The 21,015-nt window shown below is 51.8% G+C and overlaps 5 protein-coding genes across 5 annotated transcripts; 1 reads left to right on the forward strand and 4 right to left on the reverse strand.

The window, feature by feature from the left end:
- Positions 1-923: 923 nt before the first annotated feature.
- On the reverse strand, positions 924-2,075 carry EMH_0025020 (ubiquitin-conjugating enzyme e2, putative; the record flags this gene model as incomplete). Its single annotated transcript, XM_013496966.1, has 4 exons — positions 924-1,052; positions 1,183-1,386; positions 1,722-1,876; positions 1,934-2,075. 4 exons carry the CDS (start codon positions 2,073-2,075, stop codon positions 924-926), a joined length of 630 nt encoding a protein of 209 aa, XP_013352420.1.
- A 2,311-nt stretch (positions 2,076-4,386) lies between these two features.
- EMH_0025130 (SNF2/RAD54 helicase family protein, putative) lies at positions 4,387-12,398 on the reverse strand (the record flags this gene model as incomplete). Its single annotated transcript, XM_013496967.1, has 11 exons — positions 4,387-4,732; positions 4,940-5,088; positions 5,251-5,400; positions 5,538-5,855; positions 6,171-6,380; positions 6,669-6,821; positions 6,945-7,074; positions 7,277-9,708; positions 10,109-10,425; positions 10,938-11,858; positions 12,203-12,398. 11 exons carry the CDS (start codon positions 12,396-12,398, stop codon positions 4,387-4,389), a joined length of 5,322 nt encoding a protein of 1,773 aa, XP_013352421.1.
- A 733-nt stretch (positions 12,399-13,131) lies between these two features.
- EMH_0025250 (ubiquinol-cytochrome c reductase hinge protein, putative) lies at positions 13,132-14,226 on the forward strand (the record flags this gene model as incomplete). The annotated part of the gene is made up of 3 exons (XM_013496968.1): positions 13,132-13,278; positions 13,861-13,950; positions 14,194-14,226. 3 exons carry the CDS (start codon positions 13,132-13,134, stop codon positions 14,224-14,226), a joined length of 270 nt encoding a protein of 89 aa, XP_013352422.1.
- A 1,209-nt stretch (positions 14,227-15,435) lies between these two features.
- EMH_0025360 (reticulon domain-containing protein, putative) lies at positions 15,436-16,008 on the reverse strand (the record flags this gene model as incomplete). Its single annotated transcript, XM_013496969.1, has 1 exon — positions 15,436-16,008. One exon carries the CDS (start codon positions 16,006-16,008, stop codon positions 15,436-15,438), a length of 573 nt encoding a protein of 190 aa, XP_013352423.1.
- A 2,200-nt stretch (positions 16,009-18,208) lies between these two features.
- On the reverse strand, positions 18,209-20,532 carry EMH_0025470 (ubiquitin-conjugating enzyme e2, putative; the record flags this gene model as incomplete). The annotated part of the gene is made up of 7 exons (XM_013496970.1): positions 18,209-18,321; positions 18,426-18,624; positions 18,830-18,934; positions 19,093-19,203; positions 19,572-19,709; positions 20,005-20,169; positions 20,365-20,532. The coding sequence occupies 7 exons, from the start codon at positions 20,530-20,532 to the stop codon at positions 18,209-18,211; spliced, it is 999 nt and encodes a 332-aa protein (XP_013352424.1).
- Positions 20,533-21,015: the final 483 nt, after the last annotated feature.

The following is a 21,015-nucleotide window of genomic DNA, read 5'->3' on the forward strand; positions in this document are numbered from 1 at the left end:
GTGCATCTGCCAGAGGGCTACCATGAAAAGGTTCATGCGTGCGTTTAGAAGGTCATTCTTTGCACCCCATCCAAGCAATCATACTAACAATGACCTCCACACTCACAGGAACCATGTATACATGCCATTAAGGTAGTTCTCACGTTTTCTGATTATTCGGAATTTTCTCACGTCCCCACGCAATCTTGCAGTCCCCAAAAGGGATGCAGAATCCACCATCCGCGAGTTCTGAGGGGTAAGCACGCCAAGCAGTCTGCACCCCAGACTCAATCATCCTCCTGCACAGGTGTTTACCTGGCGTCTCCGCCTAGCTGGTGCTCCTCTCCATACCCCCTGCCCCAGTGCACTTTGCGTGCTCAAGCTAACCGCAAATCCATTCAGCCTTGGGCACGCTGCTGGTGTCGTGTCCCCAGGTGCATACCCAAGGAGGGCTGCCACAACTCGGCAACCAAAATACCATTTTTCGCCCATTTGCAGAACTCTTCGTTTCCACATGCAGTGCGGATGCAGACTGAGAGCATCTGCAATGAATATAATTCAACTGGGCTAGCTCCGCTAGACGAAGAAACCGGGGGAAGGCTCCACACCAGCCTCCTCATCTCTTCGAATCTCCTGCTGCCACCGGAGGCGTACGCCAACATCTGGACGAAACTGAGAAATAATGTTTTTGTCTCTACGGAAACGCGGATTCCTCTCGTTTCGTGATGGAAGATGCTGACGGAGATTAAGCAGCGAATGCCCGTTTGCAGCCGGCGCGCCATGTCACGGACCGTTGCTATTGGTTCACGCAGGAGCTAACTTCAGACCACCAACACCTCCTGGGATTATCATTGCATCATTTGACATATTTCACAAGGGATTCGTGACCGATGGGCCGACCTTCCTCTACCCAGAAAGCAACTATGTATGAAACAACTGTTTGCTTAGTCCTTGGGCCTCATTTGTATTGCCTGGTTTTTTACCCTCCTGTTATATTCATCCCGATTTTGGCAGTAGAGCATGTAAGGTTCAGCTTGCGCAGGAGATTGAGGATTTGGATTGTCCAGCAGATCCTGAAAATGTAACGCTCCCCTCACATTGTGTAATGTGTTAATCAGAGGCTACAACTGCACGGTTCCGCTAATCGTTGATGCCTAGAGAGGACACGAAATATAAAATAGAATGAAGACAGAGAAAGGGTACCTGGATGCCAAGAAGGATCTGTTTGATCGTGATTGACGGCTTCCAGTCTTCATCTTCGTTCAGAATCGAGAGGCAAACTGTCCCTGAGGGGTAAACATTTGGGTGAAACAGGACCGGGTTGAACTTGCACTTCGGTGGCTTGCTAGGATATTCTTCTGGAAACTCCATTGTAAGACAATATTCACCTCCTTCCCACAGACTGCCCTGCGATCGGAAAACACAAATATCGATAAACTGGTCCAGAGTATGCAGTAATATGCGAACTGCGCACAAGACAACCGCTGCCTCCATGCTACTCGTATGTAAATCCATTCAACGACCGCAATATTTTAACGCCCCTCGCAGCCTCTTCCCATTCCTGGGTCAGCGGCTGTTCTTCTTGAAGGGCCTTCCCCCCATATGAGCAACACCTCCCCCGCTATCTGTCCCATAGCTGCACTTCGCAGCATATATATATATATATATATATATATATATATATATATATATATATATATATATATATATATATATATATAACCAGTTTCTCAGCAGCTGACCTTCTTTCCTGGGACTTTGCAGATCCACTTCATGATATCCTGCCCAACAGATCCATCGGCCATCGGGGCGTACTTAGCAGAGAAGCCCGCTGGGTGATCTCTCCGCCAAGCTGCCCTTTCTTGCGCCAACCTCTTACGCGCAATCGAGCCGCTGCCTGCAGATGAAGATACAGATGCAGCTGATGCTGGGGGGAGTGCGTTTCCTGCAGCACCATTCTGCGATCCCTGTGTAGGTTTCCTCTGTGCTGATGAAGTTGTCGCCTCCTGCTCGGTCACGTTAGTGCCTCCACTGCTAGAAGCCGCTCCTGCTGGTGATGCCGCTGCATCAGCTCCCTGGGGTGAAGGGTTACTCATCTTGGTCTGCTGTCTTGGTAGCAAAAGACAGCAATTTATCAGTGAGGTCGGATGGGAGAACAAAAGGCGCGCAAGCACCGCATTCAGGGAGAGTTATGGTGCACTTGGTGACAGTCTACAACAATACAACTGTAAGAGACACTTAGAACATTCATTGGAAATGAGCCGACGAAGAAACAAGGTCCACCGCTCCACGCAAGCTCGACACGAACACCTGGCGCATGCGACGGAAGCTGTTGCAGAGTGCCTTCCCTCCTCTGCCCAGTAGCACTGTAGTCAAGTGTTGATATTAGTTCCCGCAGTTATCATATATACCTTATCCAACCACAATATACCGCTATTGTATTCGGTGTTGCTTGAGCCTGCAGTTCCGTGTGCGTCCACGTTAACGTTCCGGGCTTGATGGTTTCGAACGTCACTTTCTGGATGATGCTACAGCTGCCGCATTACAGTTAACAGCTTTCCTGAAAAATAACGCGCAAGAGTGAAAGCAAGTTCAATAAGGAACTTTGCTTAGGATTTTAATGGATGGATGGTCGTCTAGCGAGTCGGGCTCCCAACACTTGAACGCCTCGTCGGTCGGCCTCTCTGCAGATCCTTACGCAACTATGTGTGCAACAGAGGCTCTCGTTGACGTTTATGTCTCGAAATATTCGGTTCTTATGGTGTAATCAATAGGTTATTGATCATTTAGGGCTGGCTTTGCAGTCCCGTGCTTCACGGGTTACGAACTCAACATCGTGTGTGGTACATTAGATCAGTCTAGGGTTGGAATGAGTTACATTACAGTAGAAAGACTCATGCTGATAGTTGCTCTCAAAGCAGATGGCAGTGTATTCTGTCTCGCAGCATCCTTAGCACAACAACACGGGCTTAAGGGGCTGTTGGGGGGTGAAGTCGGGCTTGCTTGAATTGGAGCACTTTCTGCTGCACGACATCAACAGCAATAGCAGACGAGCGTATCCCATGCCCTGTGCCTTCGCCATGTGCATTAAGTCTGGAGTCGCTTGGTCGACAGCCTTTCGGTGCACACGAATCTGGATGCTTGCACCTGTATCTGATCGACCCTGCCACGAGGTGGAGTTTCTCCGGACGTTTCCACGGCATTAAATATGTTAGTTGGCTTCTGTGCGTCATTCATATGGAAAGACACATTCGGTCTAGAATGTTTTGGTGGCGGTGCGGATTCTCTTCAAGGAGGGGTACAAGGGACGGGAGTAGCTGTTTGGGTGTGCAGCTCCTTTTCAACTACGTTGCTGCGTTCCACTACAAGTTGGCCAAATGACTGGTCCGGTGGAAAGGTGTCGGGAGCGCAAACAGGAACCTACAGACACGGTTAAGAGGCAGATTACGTGAGATACAGCAATGGGGAGGTACACCTCAGTCCAGACCCAAGGATGGGATACTGATGAGGGACGCCCAACGAAAGGAACCGTGGAACTGTTAAAGCAAAAATAGCTCGCTAACAGACACAGGGTGCAAGTTGATGTGCCCACGTCAGGCCTAGGGGAATATCGTCCGTAGCAAGTATAGTCAGTGGTAAATGGAGCAACTACCTCGAGCCCTGTCTGTGCACGCGGGGTAGCTTGCAAAATTGCCACAATAGCGGCGGCGGCACTGAGTAGCGGGGCAAGAACTATAAGGTTTCAAGGAAGCCAAACGGTGACGAACTATAGCTGTACAAGAGGAGAAATACAGCCGCCACCATGCAAACACGTCCCGACAATAAATTGTGAGACTCTTGGATATTCATCCTGAATCGTAGGCTATTGCAGACGAAAAAGCAACGCTTGCCTACTTGCGAGATGGTGCGACACCCAAAGCAAAGTCCCATTCAATAATAAGGTCGAAATGTGATCTATGACGTGGAGAAAAAAGTGGACGTCTCGTTCTGCATTCGTACTGAGAGACAGGGAGCGAAACAGTGCCGGATCCCTGCGACTAGCATTGCGACGCCGTGCGCCCGTTACTCTGCGTATAATGTATCCTTGCAATTCCTCCTGAATGCCTCCCAACAAAGCCCTACAGGGGATGAAGATGGGGCATCGTCGCCCTCTCCTGAAAGGCTTTACACCGCGGCACCCTGTGAATGGAGTAGAGCGAAAGTTCCAGTGCTGCCGGGTTTATTTCATTGCATGCATCTAACGTGAGTGTGAAAAAAATGCGAGTTGAGCCCCCATAGAGAAAGACTTGCAAAAACGCAGCAAAGCATCATCGATGCAGACGAAAAAAAAGGCCCGCGCATTTGCTTGATGTGGCATTTAGCACACTGCGAATTAGGCTCAACCCCGTTGCTCGCGCTACCTCTTCTCTACGACTGGAAGAGAAAACGAAGATCTTCTTGGGTCAGCTTATGCATCGCCTGATTAGACGCGCCTACAGTACCGTCGAACACAAGTTGTTTCTTTTCTTGCAGCTGAAGGATTCTCTCTTCAATTGTGTCGCTACATATAAATCTCACACCCTTTACCGGCTTAGTCTGACCTATTCTGTGGGCCCTCTGGATGGCTTGCATCTCAGCAGCAGGGTTCCACCAAGGATCCATCAAATATATTCTACTGGCAACTTGCAAATTCAACCCCTCGCCGCCAGCCTTTAAGCTGATGAGAATCACCCGCAAGTTGGGATCGTTGTTGAATGCATACAGCACGTTGCTCCTGCACGTGCACGCAAACATCAGCAACCGTCTCTCGCCGTCTCTCATCAATCCACCTATGGTGGGCAAACGGAATTTTATGCAGTGTTCGACCCAGAGCAAGATGTGAACACCGGCAGCATTTTGTCTGGAGGAAAGGGGAAGGAAACGTGTCAGATAGAGAGGGCGGGAAGCGCTACGGAGTGCACAGAGGAGTAGCAACTGGTACCTCGCAACGGCAGTCATGGACCCCGTAAGTTGGGCGCATTGTATCCCTTCTCTCTTCAGTCGGAACTCGATGAGGTCCAACATAGCACAGAACTGCGAAAACACGATACTCTTGACTTGGGCGTCTTGCTCCGATTCCATGTTCAGTTCCTGCGGAGGCCAGACAGCATATTTGCGACCTCTTATCAACACACGCCTTCGCGCGGTCGAGCAAGTCAGCACTGAACATACTACTTTTGAATGAAACCCGAACCACTTAGAGCGTGCGCAAAGTGCAGAGCGATGCTGTCAGCAAAAATTGATATTCCGCACTTGAACGAGAGCCTCAATCTTAGTGCTGCTTGTGAAGTTGCTAGCGCTAATCTTTTTCATGATCCCTCCCCGCCTTCCGGTGCTCTTCGTTGAAGCAGCTGAGTTGGCAACCAATCCTGCATCACCGGAAGCTAATAGTTCTGCTTCATCCTGTACCACACAGTCAATCGGGATGGCACGGCAATCTCGCAGTAGTAACGCAAACACCTACGACAGGTGAGACGATGTCACACGAAGATATATTTAACTTTAGGCGAATGCACACAAAACTCGTATTTGTTTGGTACCTCAGAAACGGTGTCCAGCTCAGCCGCATCCTGTTCATTTTCCGATAGTCCCTCTCCTTCCTCGCGTTGCTGCTTTCGTTTCCTCCCCCTGCCAGCCTTTGCGTTCGCTTTACTTCCTGCTGGGATTTCTTCCAACGACTCGCCTCCGTTTACCTTCGACAAGTCTATAGTAAGGGGAACGAAGCAAGCCGGGCAACCTAGTGCCGCTGCAGCGGCTGGAGGTTGCTGCTGACCTGCTGCTGCAGCTGGAGCAGACTCGATGTACTCTTGAACGCAGAGGCGGTGGAATGCATGCCCGCACTTCGCTTGGGCCATGTCCTGATCGCAAAAGAAGTGCAAAGAGAAAGCACGTTAGAGCCCTGCAGTGTCAAACGCCCTAGGCGCGCACAATTTTCCAAGAAGAGAGACAACTGAGGGCGTTCGTAGGAAAGCCGAAGATGTCCCCTTCAGCTTTAGGTTCTAGCGCCATGCAACGATAATGAGCTTACGAACAGCCGAGCACAAGCAAGACATGGCGCGACATCACAGAAACTGCAACATCACAAGCCGGCTGCACTCGCAACATGCACTTCTCCAGGCTGGACAATAGGAACAGCATGTGCGGTGGACACGGCATTATCAGCATCTACATACGATGGGATCCATGTCTTCCTGGCAAATGGTGCAGACACCAGTTTGCTGTGGGTTCCGTGAATCAGTAGGTAAGGGCACACAACCCTCTTTGGACTGAAGAGACCCGTGAATGAGAAGATAGGGGTGGTCCACTGCTTGGCGAAGTCTCGATAACAAGTCAAAAATGTGCGCGAAGTTGTGGAGAACGGTGCCACTCTTCACATACGAGTCCTACAGCAAACAGCCGACAGACACAGGAAACAGCTGAAGAATATGATGCTGCTAACTGCACGAAACATGTCTTCATTGGCAAGCACAGTGGAAGCAGTAAGCCTGCTCAACAAGCGGGACACCCACGCAGAAGCGGCGCTTCTACGCGGGAGTGGGAAAGGTAATGGGAGTGGGACATTGACAGATTGCAGAACACCAGATAGTGGCACTGTAACCACTATTATGAACAACAAGCGCAGCGATTCAGCAGCGCCAGGTACACCGAAACTGTGGGGGCCATATCCTCACGAATTGAATGGCCGTCTGCTTGAAAAGGGACTCGTAGAAGTCTCTTTCCTGTGGGCTTAACGCGTCTCTCCTTATGGACACAACGAGAGGAGGCAGTTTAACGTCAGCTGCCCTCTCGACTTTTGTGCGCCGGAGCAAACAAACATCTAGCACCTACACGTGAGAAACACAGGCACAGAGCCATCATGCCATGATGATGTGCACCACCGTTGCATTTAGGGATCCGAATGTAAGCGGCTGGCGAAAGAGAGTAACAGATTTCATACGGAGCCTTACCTCCCTTTTCAAAGTCTCTAGGGCTACAATACCCTCCCCCTGATAGCCAAACTCTTTGATTGGCTTCACAACGCGGCGGCAGAAGAACGAATAGTGCGTCATCCGCGTATGAGAACACTTGTCGCAATACCTGCCAGCAACAACAGCAGCAGTCGCAAACAACGCAAGCAAGCACGGAAACTTTAGTGTTTTTAGTGGCTTTCTTTCCACCGGCACTGCATAAAACGTCGGCCTCTGTTGTTCGTGTCATCCTACTACACTTGTCTGGAACACTAAAAATGCAGTGTCGGCAGCAGTTCCAGCAATTGCTGTCGTGCCTTTCGCATCCTTACTTCCCATCCGCAAAACGGTAGTGCATTGATCTGCAGGTGCAGCCCTTCTTCGAACAGAAGTAATATGCGTAGGGGTAAAACCGCAGGAAACGTACAAGACTGTACAACTCCCCAATTCTGTTTTGAAGCGGTGTACCTGTCAGACACCACCTGCTGCCTCCCACAACAATCGAAAATTCCGGTTTTTTTCTTTCCCCATCACAGGTAGCAACAGTACTCTCTTCTTCGTTATCGTTGCCACTACTGCTCCCACTGAAGCTGCCGCGAAGTGTACTTCCCGCACGTCTGGAAGACCCAGCAGCTTTGGCTGTCCCTTCCTGTTGCTCCGGTTCCACATCCCTATCTTGTTTTCCCTCCCGAACTCGCTGCTGTTGTTGCTTGTTCTGGCGTTGCAGCTTTTCTTTCTTGCCACCCTGATCTTCGACCTCGCGGTTGCTGCTATTCGTCTTAACTCCCTCGTCATCGCCCTCAGTGACAGACTGCTGCACCGCAGTATCGCTATCACAAGAGCCTTTTGTATCTCCCTCTTTTACCTGCTGGTCGGTCACCTGATCTCGCTGTTTTAGCTGCCCCTGGCATCCTGGAATCCTGATTGTGGCGCTGCGCAGGGCAAATATGGCTTGAGCGGTGCTGCTGTTCCTTGACTTTATCCGGTGAGCTTCGTCCAGCACAATTCTCTGCCACACAACCCCATGAAGAGGAGACTGCCGGAGGGACTCTACAAGCTCGGGGTCTTCCTCCAGTTTTTCTTTTACCTGCCCACCTTCCTCTCCGTCTTCAGATTCTGTGTCGCCCAATGCCTTGCCCCACAGCAACGCATCTACTGGGGTAAGAGTTGACATTTTCACCCGTTCCGTGCTATTTCGGCCTGCACTACGGTTTGTCCTGACACGCCGTCTCGTGCTCTCAGCGGAGAGGACAGATACGACTGACGATGCTTCGGAATCAGTGCCAGCTGGCCCCTCATCTGAGGACGTCGCAACAAAGGACTCTGAAGAATCGTTTTCTGATGAAGAACCCGATGGCTCATACTCCGTGCTGCTGCTCTCCCAGTCGCTTTCGCTGCTGTCATGTCGCCGGACTGCTGGACGTCGTCTCCCTGGGCCCTTTCCCGACGCCTTCTTCACTGGCATCTTTGGTTGGGCACAACCCCGGGAGGCCCTCTCGTAGCCCTTCTTGCCGCCGTTCTTACTGCTTTTCTTTACTCCTGTACCCTTGACTTTATTCGCTTTCAGGGTCTTCTTTTTGGATACAGACAAAGGTTCGTCGTCCTCTGATACGGCCGCTTCGCACCGTTGCTGCTGCGGCTTTATTGGCTTGACGTACTTAAAAGGTGGTTTATTCTTCTTGCTGCTGCTGCTACTGCTGCTGCTGCCTGACGAATGTTTGTCTTGTTGGTGGGTTTTCTCATCACCGAATTCTGCCGGCTCATGCTTGACGGATGAATTCGCTCCACGCCGAACTTGTGCCTCCTTGATTGGTGCCTTTGTTTCGCTGTTGCCGGCGCTGCTGTCGCTGCTGGATGAGCGAGCAGTATGCTGCTCATCTTCCACACCCTCACTGGACAGTTCCCGCTGCGGAGCCTTCTTGCAGCTTACTTTTCTGCCAGCTTTTGGCTGGCTGCTCCGGCCTGCTTCCCTTGCGGCGACCTGCTGCTGCTGCTGTGGCTGCTGCTGCTCGCCATCGATCCTGTCCCCTTCACCGGACTCTGGAGCCTCTCGCGAACTAATATTCTCACTAGTTGTTCCTGTTGAGCCGCTCTCTTCTGCAGCCTTTGAAGTTCCGCTTCTGGACACGCTCCGCTGAAGCAGAGGCTCCAGCTGTTCCAGCAGCTGGGCCTTCGTAGACCGGGGTGCTGCGGCCCCACCAAGAGCCTTAATAAGTTCCCTCAGTTCTGCGACTTTCAAGCGACTGACTTCGGTCATGGTTAGCCCACCATCCCCCTCGATGCCTTTGCTCTCGTCGTTGTTGCCCTTGTCGCCGCTGCTGGAGCTACTGCTGCTACTCTCCGCGGCTGTCTTTCGTCTCTTTCCCGTTGGAACTTCAGCTGCATCTGCAGCAGCCTTCGCGTTCCGGTAGGCGTGCGGACCCAGCCACGGCAGGGGTCCGACTTCGTTGGGGTTGATGTTTGCCTGCTGGAGCAACTCCTTTAAACAGTTGCCGGGCGTGGGTACGAAAGCTGCAGGCTCTGTTTGTTCTTGTGGCGCTGCGCTCTTACTCTTCTTGCTGCTCCGTTTCTTCCCTGCAGTGGCAGGCGCTGCAACTGGGTCCTCATTTTCCTTGATGATGTTCAGCGAAACCATCGCCCGTTTTGTGCCTTCGTCAATTTTGCGCTCAGTCAGCCTCTGTTTGGCGGTGCGCTGGGCCTCAGGCCCACAGAAATACCTCTGATGAACGAATAGTTTGTCCCGCATGAAGAGCCGCCCGCAGTACTGCAAGCAAGGCAAGAGAAAATATGACGGAAGCAAAGCTGTTCCCAGTGCAGCCCGACGGTGAGAACAGTTCCTATGCGAAGGCATAAGTATACAATATAAACAGGCTTACTAGGGTAGTACTTAAATATGCCAACAGGTGGACGAACAAGTTATACCACACGGGAAAGGCATCACCGCAGGCGACTCCCACTAGTGAAGTCCGCCAAGCAAGATGATTTTCGCAAGTGGAGATGGGTGTAGGCAACGGTACACGACGCAAGAAGGAAACGGCGACGCGCAGATTCACACTTGCATTCATATACGCATGGGTACACGCACATATCTGCTGATGTATGCATACAGCGGGTAAATGTTGAGGCGAGTCCCGCCCAGCGTGGTGTCAAATAAATAGCAATACCTTGCATGCGACTTTGTGCTTGTTTATTTGCTTGCGAAAGTCCTGTTCAATAGTTTGATACGTTGTCAAGACGACGTCGTACTGATGAAGTGCCGAGTGGAGAGCCCGCCTCTGAGAACCGTGGTAGATGAGCACCGAGAGACGCCCTGGTGCCACAAATCTGTCGAGTTCGCTCTTCCACTGCAGCAATGCAGCTAGTGGAGTAACGATCAACGTGGAGCAGACGCAGGCCCGCACCAACGAGGGCACAGATTCAGGAAGTGCCGGAAGTGGACGGGACAGCAGGAGAGATATGATCTGGATCGTCTTCCCCATTCCTACAAAAGGCACGCACACAGATGGACACAAGCATATATTGAGCCACCCAGCACAGACACGACAGTTTCGTATGGTAGGAAGACTTCCCCTCCGCGAATAGGGAAGAAAACAAACACCTGCGCAGAAGCGATATATACCAGAATGTCTATTTAGAGTTGAGCTCCTGGGCCTCCAGAGATAAAACAGATATTCACGAAGTGGCGCATACATATGTAAATGTTCCTAGAAAGGTGTTGCGCAGTTCCTACTGTCGCAGAGGGGTCTGCACTCTCGACTGCGTGGAGAGACCCTGTGACTGTTTTGCAGTTACAATGTCCATCCAAAGTTGCGGTAGCATGCAGCCAGGAGATGATGGAGAACGTAAGCATTTAGGGATACAGTGTGGAGACAAATAGACAATGAAGGAAGTCACGTCGTCGCAAACCAGGAAAAACAATTTTAACACCGGCTGACATCCCCGATGCACAACGGAGTCTCCAGTATAGGTGAGATGTCCGGTATCTCTCCTCACCCATCTCATCAGCTAATATGCCTCCCTTTACGTGAGAAGCCTCTTGTTGCGTTAGCCACCAAAGGCCCTCTTCCTGAAAAGGAAGAAGCGGCAGCAGAAGCCCTTTGGGCGACGCCACACGTCCTTTTATTTCCCTCTTGGTCAGCCCCTCGAGCATTTCTTCGGCTGCTTCTGTGCTGGCTACTGCCTCCTTCTGCACCTCATCCGGGAAAAACAACCGGAGAGCCGCTGCAGCTAGGGTTCTGTGGACCTCCAGTTGCTCCGCTTGTGACAGGCCTTCAGCCATCAGACATAAACGGTCAACAGAGACGATGCAGCCGGCTCTCTCTAGCAACAGACGGTCTCGCGTTGACAGCGCTTCACTTCCCTTCTTGTCCTCCACAGCGCAGCCTGATTCATCAGCGCCAGCTGAATCCCCACATTCTCTAGACCCCTCGTACGGGATAGAAGAGGCAGAGGCGAAAGAGGCGCCGCTGCTTTTGCAGGCTGCAGTAGACGCAACGGTGGGGGCCTCTCGGTTGTTGTCAGTATCTTCTTCTGTCTTTGCCACGACATTATTACCACCAGACACCCACGTCCTGCGTAATGGTTGCTCTTTCTTCAGAGGAGTTTCTTCGCCTTTGGGGGGAATCTGGGCATCTGCGGCCTGCGTCTCAGCCTTGGGTGTGTTAGCTGATTCTGCAGGCCCTGCAGCAACTGCTTCCAGACACGAGAGAGAAGTAACGAGATCTTCCCTCAATCGCTCAATTACATCGCCTTCTGCTTGTTCGTTCAACACAAGAGAAAAGAGCTCCCTGCTGCAGCCCAGGTGCAACCAGCAGCAAAGCACCTCATAAGCCCCCCGGGGATCGGATGTAGGATAGCCCACGCGGAGTTCCCCCTTGGCAATGGAACCACCACACTTGCGGCATTTGCTCTGACCTGAGGCAAAATAAATTGAGATACAAGGTAATTGATGAAGGGAAAAGACACGAAGGAGCGAAGCCGAGACGTGCGTATTTCGACAGACACGGCGATGAATCTTCGATACATGCTAAACTGAGGCAGGCAAGCGGCATCAGAAAGGTACAGAGACACTGAGAGGTAAGGTCGGAGAAGGAGAAGGAGAGGAGAAGCCACACATGAAGGTAAGGAGGCCACGAAGCGACACGAGACACAAAACACAGTACTAGCGGAGACCGTTCAGAAGGGAGAAGATGATATAAGAAGCAAGGGGCTTGTTTGTGGCACCGTGGAAGACAGGATACAGGAGGGGAAGAATTCACCAGAGGCGGCCTTCTGGACCATGGCATTTGCGCCCTGCAACTGCTTCCTCTCCGCAGGTTTCAATTTCTTCAGGAGCCGTTCGGGGACCCACTGTTTCTCTTGCGGCCAGTAGAAACAGTCCTCTGTTGACGGAGTGGGTAACGATGTTTTAGTTGTTACAATGTCGGAGAGTTCGTTGGGGATCATCCACGCCATGGTGCCGAAAAAAATGTGTATCCGACAGGCGAGTGAAGAGAGTACGACTGCGGAGAGGGACAAGCCCTACTAGACTAAGAAAGCGCAAGAATCCCACGCCAGTAGCGGGCCTCTGCAGTCTCCTATAAAGACAAAAGAGCCAATGGACAGGCGGAAAGAAGGATGCAAGTATGTGTGGTCACCGGTGGTAAATCTAACCCAAACAAGCGGGTGAGTCGACCTGAAAGGATTCGGCATGTAAATCGCCTAATAAAAGCATCAGAAACCGGAAAACAATTCTACCAATGCACAAAAAAACAGTCCTTCGCGGCAACTCGAAATGCCAACTGGTGGTGGGTGCTCTAGTGGAGTGGCGCTCTATGCCCCCCTAAGCAATAATAAGAGTGTAGACCTTATTATATAAAATGAAACGAGGTCGCACTCAAAAAGATGATAGAGCCATTTATTTACGCAGCCATCTATATGGGGCTTTCCTCTGTTACAGTAACACTAATGCAACAACCGCAGCATGCAGCAGGGGCTGCAGCAGCGTGGTACCCTTTCGGAAGCGAAACAGCAACCCTTCGTAAACATTTTAGCAACAATCTTCTTTATTGAAATTACGTCCAAGACCCTGTTTCATCTCTGCCAAACTGCGGCAGCGACTGCAGCAGCAATACGAGCAGCAGCAACACGACTAAGAGAACTCCTGCCGCCAGAGTTGCTGAGAGTTCACTCTCTGAAGCTCCCTAAGATGTCGTTCCCATTTTACGCAGAGTTCGGGGTGCATTACCCCAAGTACATCCCACCAAAGGACCCAAGCGAGCGTCTCGTCGACCCCAAGAAAAAGCTTGCCCCTGCATGCACCACGAAGTGCAGCAGATGGGTACACGAATACTCTGTGCGTAGGATCTGTTCACCTCAATTCTGGGGGTGGTTTTTAGCGATGAAGGCGTGTGGCTTCATGCTATGAAATTGCCGGTTATATACCCAGGACACATTGCCATAGTCATCTCGCGCCCATAAATCGATCATTGCCGTATGGCTATCATGCTCTTTCTACCGAAAATTATCCCCCCTTTGCATACTTAGCCCGCCTAAACTGTTATCTGTGATCAGCTCACACAACGAGCCTCTCCCGTTTTGCTTACTTGCCCGCCTAAACTGTTCCGGGCGAGATGCTCGCTTACATACCCGCTTTGCATTTACGGTTGCCATATTCTTACACTAAAGAGCAGCAAGGCAGGTATATAGTCTCCCAGGTCATGGGAAGTACTTTTTTGATTCATTTGGGTATGAAGTATCAATGCATTGTTCAACATGCTGTCAATAACCTTCCTTGGGTATGCGCGTGCCCATCGCTTGGCGATACGCACTCGCAAGTTGCTGCGGCCCGTTAACTGCGCAGATTTTTTTGTGCTTTTTTTTCAATTGAGACAAATGATTTGTTTTGTCGGCTGCCTGCTATGTGTTGGACTTGTAGGCTTGCTGCGACCGCCTCAAGGCCCGCACTGACGGACGGGGGAACTGCGCGGGCCAGTTCGAGGAGCTGCAGACGTGCGTGGACAGATGTGTAAGCGATTCCAGTTCAAATATATCTGAAGTAGACCGCTCCTACACTTCGACATATCGCCGTGGCCACCCAGACGTAGCTCTGGACACCTTGCGTGGAGTCCCACTGTTTCCGTTTTTTTTCGATGGGTATCTTTAGAGGTGTTGAGGTTCAGATTAGTTGTCTGCTTGGTTTTTTGGCGCAACAGGGAGCAAAACAAAAGCCCTTTGCAAAGGGACCTGTGTTGTTTCGATCCGCCTGCAGGTAGCGAAAGATCTCTTCAAGTACTTGAAGTGAAGAAGATGGAAACCGGCGCCCGTCTCGTCTCCCTCACTTTGCGTGTCTTGGCTTCTAGCACCCCTGTGCCCCACGTTGCGTCACAGCAACAAAGGGTTTTGGCATCCACACTCCGATCTGCCGGCGGCGCTAAGATCCAGGAAGGCACGAGAAGCACTGAACATATCTCCTCTACAGTCAAGGCAGACTGCAGACGGCGAGGGAAACTTCTCCTTCGTAGGTCGGCTCTTAGGCAACCGCAGCCGCCTAAGAAGCCCACGTCAAACCGTTTAGCATTTGCATGAACTTACCCGTAACACTGCAGCCTCTGTTTTGAAAGGACGGTGCAGTTCCCTTTGTACGCTCTCCGAGCCGTTCTACTTCCCTTGCGGAGCTCCCAGTCCAGCTTTTAAATTCGCATGCGGACAGTCCTCACGTACGTAATATCTACTTAATAGTATTTAACGACAACGGACAAATATAAGGCTGATCGAGAAACATGTCACTGACTAGGCTTTCAGTCCCATGCAGCGGCTAGTTAATAATGACAGCCCTAACCATATGCTACAAGGAGCAGCTGCTGCTCCGCCAAATTGCAGCAGAGTCACAAGGTATACCTGGGGCGCCCCACCTACATGTGGCACCCATACGATATTTTGACTGGCTGTGAATGTCCTATACGGTGTGCAACTTCACCTCAAAGCAGCTACACGTAGCAGTTTGTGGCACACTTAAAGGTAAAAGGGGTCAAAGTCTTCAACCAGCTTATAGCGCAAGGGGGAGCCACCGCAGGAGCTACTATACCATTAACGCAGCAAAATAACCAGCGCTCCCCAGGTATATACCGTCTGACTGAAGCAGCGTGGATACGAGCGCAGGGGAGAGGAGGGAAGTTGCGTCCTCTCTCTGGGTGGGCGGTGGATGCCCCGTCCCAGCTAACTACCTACCCTGCACTCAACAAGCCCAATGTACTTGACTGGAACTTCTTCCAGCGCGACAGGAATACCCCCGGCACAGTTCGCCATGACAGGTTGTCTGCAGAGCCCGACGCTGCGCCTTGGCCCACTCCGCACTGCACAGGGGCTGCTGTTGGGCGCCACGCTCCCACCGCAGATGCTGTAAAGCTCTAGGAAGCTGTCCCCCTCTACCTCAGTGCCTTAACGGTTAGGCGAAAAGACGTCGAAGAGGAACCCCTCTGGCCCCCTGAGCAACTGAGGGGCGACGGACACACTAGAGCTTCTTATCACTGGCTTCCATCTTCGGAATCGACTGAAAGACTTTGTGGAAGGTCTGATTCGCCATCTTAATGTACGGAGAAACAATGGGATAAACCGTGTCGTGGAATATAGAAGAACAGCTGCTGTACAGGAACCAAGCCCAAGTCGCGACGAACACCAGGCTGGCGAAAGATAAGAAGGAAGAAACATATCCGAGACTCAGCAGAACGCAGCAGACCTTAGTAGTGAAGAAGACGTTTCTCCACAGGCAAACATCACGACAAAACTCCAAGAACTGGTTCGTCTTCTCGTACAGCCGTCCCACAGCACTCTCGATGCCGGAGCGGCTGACGATTTCCCAAGGTCCCTCCTCTGTCGGGGTGAGATGAAGCGCCTTCAGCAGCAGCCCCAGCATCACTGGAGCCAAGCACAAGTAGCAGCAGAGGGACACCATGCTCTTTCCCATTGCGAAGACGAGGAAATAAAAGAGGTTCACAGAAACGAACAGCGCTAGGCTGTTTGCCCGCGACTCCAGGCCCAGCGCCCGGGACACAATGCAACCACTGCAGTCCTGTGAGCTCCCCATTTTCAACGCTAACCGAGATATACAGCCACCGGGGAGTGCAGGCAAGCAACACAGCTGCGGTTCACTGACACCGCAATTGGAGAGCGCGCAGGTCCCTAGTATGAGACACAGCAGCACAGCGGGACACTACACACTTATTTATGTCGCAGATAATCTACCCCCAGTATATACACTGCAAACCCACAGAAACCACCGCTCGGCGAAACCTGTGGAAAGCAGCAACGCGGCACCCCACGCGACGACGGAGGTCCGGGGCTGCAGGAACACTCAAGAGAGGAGAATGCGCGAAAAGACGAGTGTCTAAATGCACTTTGTTAGCAAAATTAGCAAAAACCACCGAAGTTAGAGGCCACTATATGCCGCCTGAACCCTTCTTCGTCACGGCGGCCTGCACAACGCACAGAAGCGCGCCTCGCGCTGCTCTGTACAAGGGGCCCCAAGTCCTGCGGACACTATGTGTGTCTGCTTGACAAAAGGGCAAAGCAGGAGTATTGAATGACGCGAACGTCTTACCCTGAACTTGCTAAGGCAACGCTGTCTCAATATCGGGGTTTGTGAGCCCTGTCTCGCCAGGCAGCAGTGTGACGGTGTTTCTTATGGAGGCATGCAGGGAGCTTGAGCGTTTCTTGTTTGGTCTACTCACACAGCAAATCATTTGTTTTTTCAAATACTGAAGAGTTCCAAGGATACGAGCATGAGTACTTTTTATGGGACGCTTCGCCGACTTTGGCTGACTGTCTTGGCGTAACTTACTGCTAGTGTAGTGATGTCTGTCTTGAGTTGGTATATGCATTTCTGCTTGCAAGCAGGCTAGCCACTGAGGATCAAGTTTGCGCTGAACGATTGCTGACAGTGTGAGTACTTGCATCAAAAGGGGGTTTGAGCCGCATCAGCAGCCAGCCTACCCACCGCGGTAGCATTGTGCGTACGACGTTAGTACGCTTCTTTCTACTTGCGTTAGGAGGTCCTGGACCTGGACCAGTGCCAGTGGGTGCGACGCAGCAGTGTTCCAGGATATGCACTCAACCCAGCACATCTCCGAAATGAGCACTGCCTTGGCACGTCCACCTAGCTGAGCCGGGAACGTGTAGGGGGCTCCCATGTGGTCCATCACTAGAAATTGATTCAGTTAATCGTTCTGTCGCCGCTCCCTAAGGTCCTAGGTTGTGGCTGATGAGTCTGCTTGCATATACCATTAATATCAAGTTCACCTAGCGCATAGAGGCGCAGCCCAGTTTATGCTGCTGATGTCCCACTAGGTAGGCGCTGTCTCCCTCTTGACTGGGAGATTACACCTCGCCGCAACGAATATTGGTGCATCAAGAAACAGCGCTTACTTCCGACTTCCCCCCCAGGGGACCCCATATCAGGATGCCTTCCCAGCCATTTCCACAACAGCGACTCTGCGCCGATTGCGTGGTGGACGCAAATGTATTCCGTCCCCTTCTTGTGCCCCTAACGCTCCTCCATCATTCACTGTGCATCACGCGACTGCTATAGCTCTACTGCATGCTAGGCAATATCTCGCCGCCGGGAGCTCTTCATGATTTATTCCTACCAATTGTACCTTTCCGAGCTCGTCTATCTGTGTGGAGCTTTCAGCGGCAGTTGCGAGAATGTCCGCAAAAGACGTCACCAAGATATGTGGAAAAAGAGTGATACTAATTGGAAGTTTTCTGACAGTGAAGCATTCGAGGGAGTCATTAAGCTGCAAGTGTTCGTGTTTCTAACGTCTAAAAGCTGTTCTTTCTGCACATCATGCTGCCTTAACTAGCCAGAAGAATTGCCAACAAAAATGTAATTAGCAGGGTGGAGAGAGCGTCCCTAGAACCCAAAAAGGCACCATCTCACACCTGCCTTCCAGACAAGTGCATATCTGCCTGTTGCAGCTGCGTTAAAAGCTGGCGATTTCCTCCTGCCTGTCTGCAGCCTGTTCCTGCAGTTGGCAAACCTGTGGCGGTAACGAGGAACCTCGAAACGTCTGTGGAAAACCACTAAAGAAGGCAGGGTGAACGAAGCGGCAGCAAAAGAAGACGCAAACGCGCTCTCCTGGTACATGCGACCTCCATGGAGTTGCCTCATCTGCCAGACCGTAAATCGGGTGCTGGCATACGATAATCTAAACCAAACAATCAACCTGATAAAGTAATTCTCTCAGAAGAAACTGCACTAGCCTTACATTCTGCTCCTGCAGTCGTCGCTAGAGGATGCTCTTGGCGCTTTTATAACTGTTGCTGATGGCAAGTGAAGGCAGATCCCGAAGGATCAGCTGTTGAGCGAAGGCGAGGGGAGCAGCAGAGAAAACCTGGGAGGCTGTAACAGCAAGTCACCCAACAACACCAATGAAGCAAGAAGCAACAGCAGGAGCATCAAATCGGCCCATGCAATAAGGAATTCCGTTCTGTCTGACGGCGAACCAAGCCGGTAAGCCCAGAATGAAGAAGCCTGAGGCCGAGCAGGTCGCCTGCCCGTTGGCAAAACCCCAGCATCCCGCGTAACAGAGAGTCCATCGCTGCCACTGCTGATGTTCGCAGCACTGTTGCCACTGTTGTTGCCGCTGTTGCTTCTGGAAGGTGGCACTGCCGCAGCTGTGCCAACATCGGACGGGCTCCCAACCTGCAACAGTAGCGCCGAACAGGACATATGAACAGCAGCTGTCGTCAACTTCATGAACGTATTGCATTTTCCAACAGAAGCAATGCGCTCTTTGTGGACCAGCAGACTGAGAGACAAGTGTGCAATATTCACTGTCGTCTTCTGTTCATTGCAGAACTCGACTACACAGCTCTCTACTGGGGACCGACGGCGTGTAGTCGAATACCTGGGAGTTCGGCAATGGCCCCTGAACAGCCTCTGTCTTCGAGGGCTGCTCCTTGCCTCTGTCCCTCGCAAGGAGGGCCTGAGCCTGCAACTGTTCAGGTAGTTCCTACGGCCAACGCATCACAAACCGACGCACGTTGCTCGTGTTCTCTCCCCGACCCTCACTAAATTCGTGGCATTTCGTTGACTGCAGTACGTCTGTCTCGATCTGACACTGCTGCCGTTCCACCTTCTTTCCACCTTTCCACTGTGCTACGCGCTTACTGGTAAAGTGTTGGACGGTGCGGCGCAGCCCTCTTCAACAAGTTGCCGGTTGGGTCTTTTGCAAACTGGGCACACCCAAGAGGCGCTCTCGAGGGCCATCTGTCTCCGGTCCTGAACGAGACGGTGCAGGCACAATAAGAGCCCCAACAACGTTACTTATTCATCACACACTGTGCCGCAAGACAAAGCACAACGAACAAGTGTTAAGAAGCCGCGGGAAGACACGCGTCTCGCTGCATGACTTCACTGGCACGGCACAAGCAGAGAAGGCCCAGTTCAAAACGAGTGCCAAAGAAAATATTCCAGTGGAAGCAAGCGGCCTCAGGAGCACCAATGCAGCATCCCTACCGACACCAGCTCCAGCTACACTGGCAACACTGGTGATAACGGCACATCTACAAGCACAATGGCAGGAGTTGTTGCCTCAAAGCAACGGCAGCTGCACAATTCTCAAGGAAAAAGCAGGAGCATCACCATACCTTTTCTGAGGCCTCTAACGCATGAAGAGCCCCTTGAGCTGGCGTGGGGAAGAAGGCACACAGTGCATCGAGAAGAGTGCGAATGCCCCATGCAGGCTGCCAGAGCTCAGGGTGGTGGCTGCTGGCGCTTAAGCATATCTGAGCGCAGAGACGAATGGACAGTACACACGATACAGCCACACGTATGTCGATCAAGCGAGCAGAAGCTCTAACACCCTCATGCAGGAGGGAGGCGCAAGTATTACAAAGGAGTCCCACAGTAAAAGAATCATACGGACGAAAAAAAAAGAAGGTCCAGCGGCTTTCCCGTGGCTGCCGTCCTCCCAACCTCTCAGCTGGAGTATCAGCTCGTGCATAAGCCCTCCGCGGTAACGCATCCTGCCTCTACAAGGGCAACCTCCCGTGATGACGCGCAGGGGCGCAACAGCCTCACCTTTTTGTTGATGTCGAATCTGCCGTTTCTTGTAAGCAGCATCAGAGATGGAGGAGCAAACGGGTAGTTCTTTGGCAACACTATACGCCCATGGTACAGACCCCCCTCGAACGGAGAATCCGGTGGTCCTCTCAGCGTAAAGTGCCACTCTCGTGGCTCCTCGAGCTGAACAGAAGCAAACAAACACTTGCGCAGGCACTTCGTGGTTTACGTTGAGCTGCCCCCAGTCTACTCTCACGCACTGCCCGCTCGAACCGCACTTTTGTGCGGAGCGGAGAGCACATCATTCACAAATACTCCGAAGGCAGGAAAGGAAATAGAATCCCCGGCTACAGCAAGCTCATAAAGCATAAGCCTCACAGCCTCGTCTGCGAACAGCAGAATACTCACGGAAAGAGGAGCTGCCGTCCAGTGAGGCGAAGCATTGCGCTGTATGTCTCTATGCTCCCTCAGAATTCTCGCAAGGCTTTGCGCAGTCGAAGCATGCTGCGCCGCTCCACCTCTGCTAGAGTCGTGGGCAGCCTCCATCAGCGGCTACCCTGTTACTACAGCGGGCGTTGTTGTTGTTGCTGATGCAGGGATACTCTCGGCCCAGCCGCTCAGATTTGCCGTAGTTATTGCTTTAGGTCCTTCCTGTTGCTGCCCTGTGGAACGCCAGAATACACAGATGCCACAACGGGCTACAACAAGAAAGACCATCTCACCGCCTGGGGCAGAGTTGGCGCCGCTGCTGCCGGTCTCCCGTACCACTAGGCAAAAGAACACCCAATTACAGCTGCTAATACTGGTGCGCCTTACAGGCTTTACACAGCGCCTGAACAATCGTAGGGGGCGAAAATTGCAGAGGAGCTCATGCACTGCGGAAGCAGCAGCAAATGCCGTCGAAAGGAATAGTAGGGTATCCCATCCGTTGTGTAGCAGCAGATAAAATATGTGAGTACCGTAGAAACAATGCCTTAGAAAAAAGATTCTCTTCGCATTAAAGGACGAATGCAGACACTAAATCAACCA

The sequence above is a fragment of the Eimeria mitis genome, genomic scaffold (genome assembly GCF_000499745.2).
Source record: "Eimeria mitis Houghton genomic scaffold, Emh_scaff24, whole genome shotgun sequence".
NCBI classification, from domain to species: Eukaryota; Apicomplexa; class Conoidasida; order Eucoccidiorida; family Eimeriidae; genus Eimeria; species Eimeria mitis.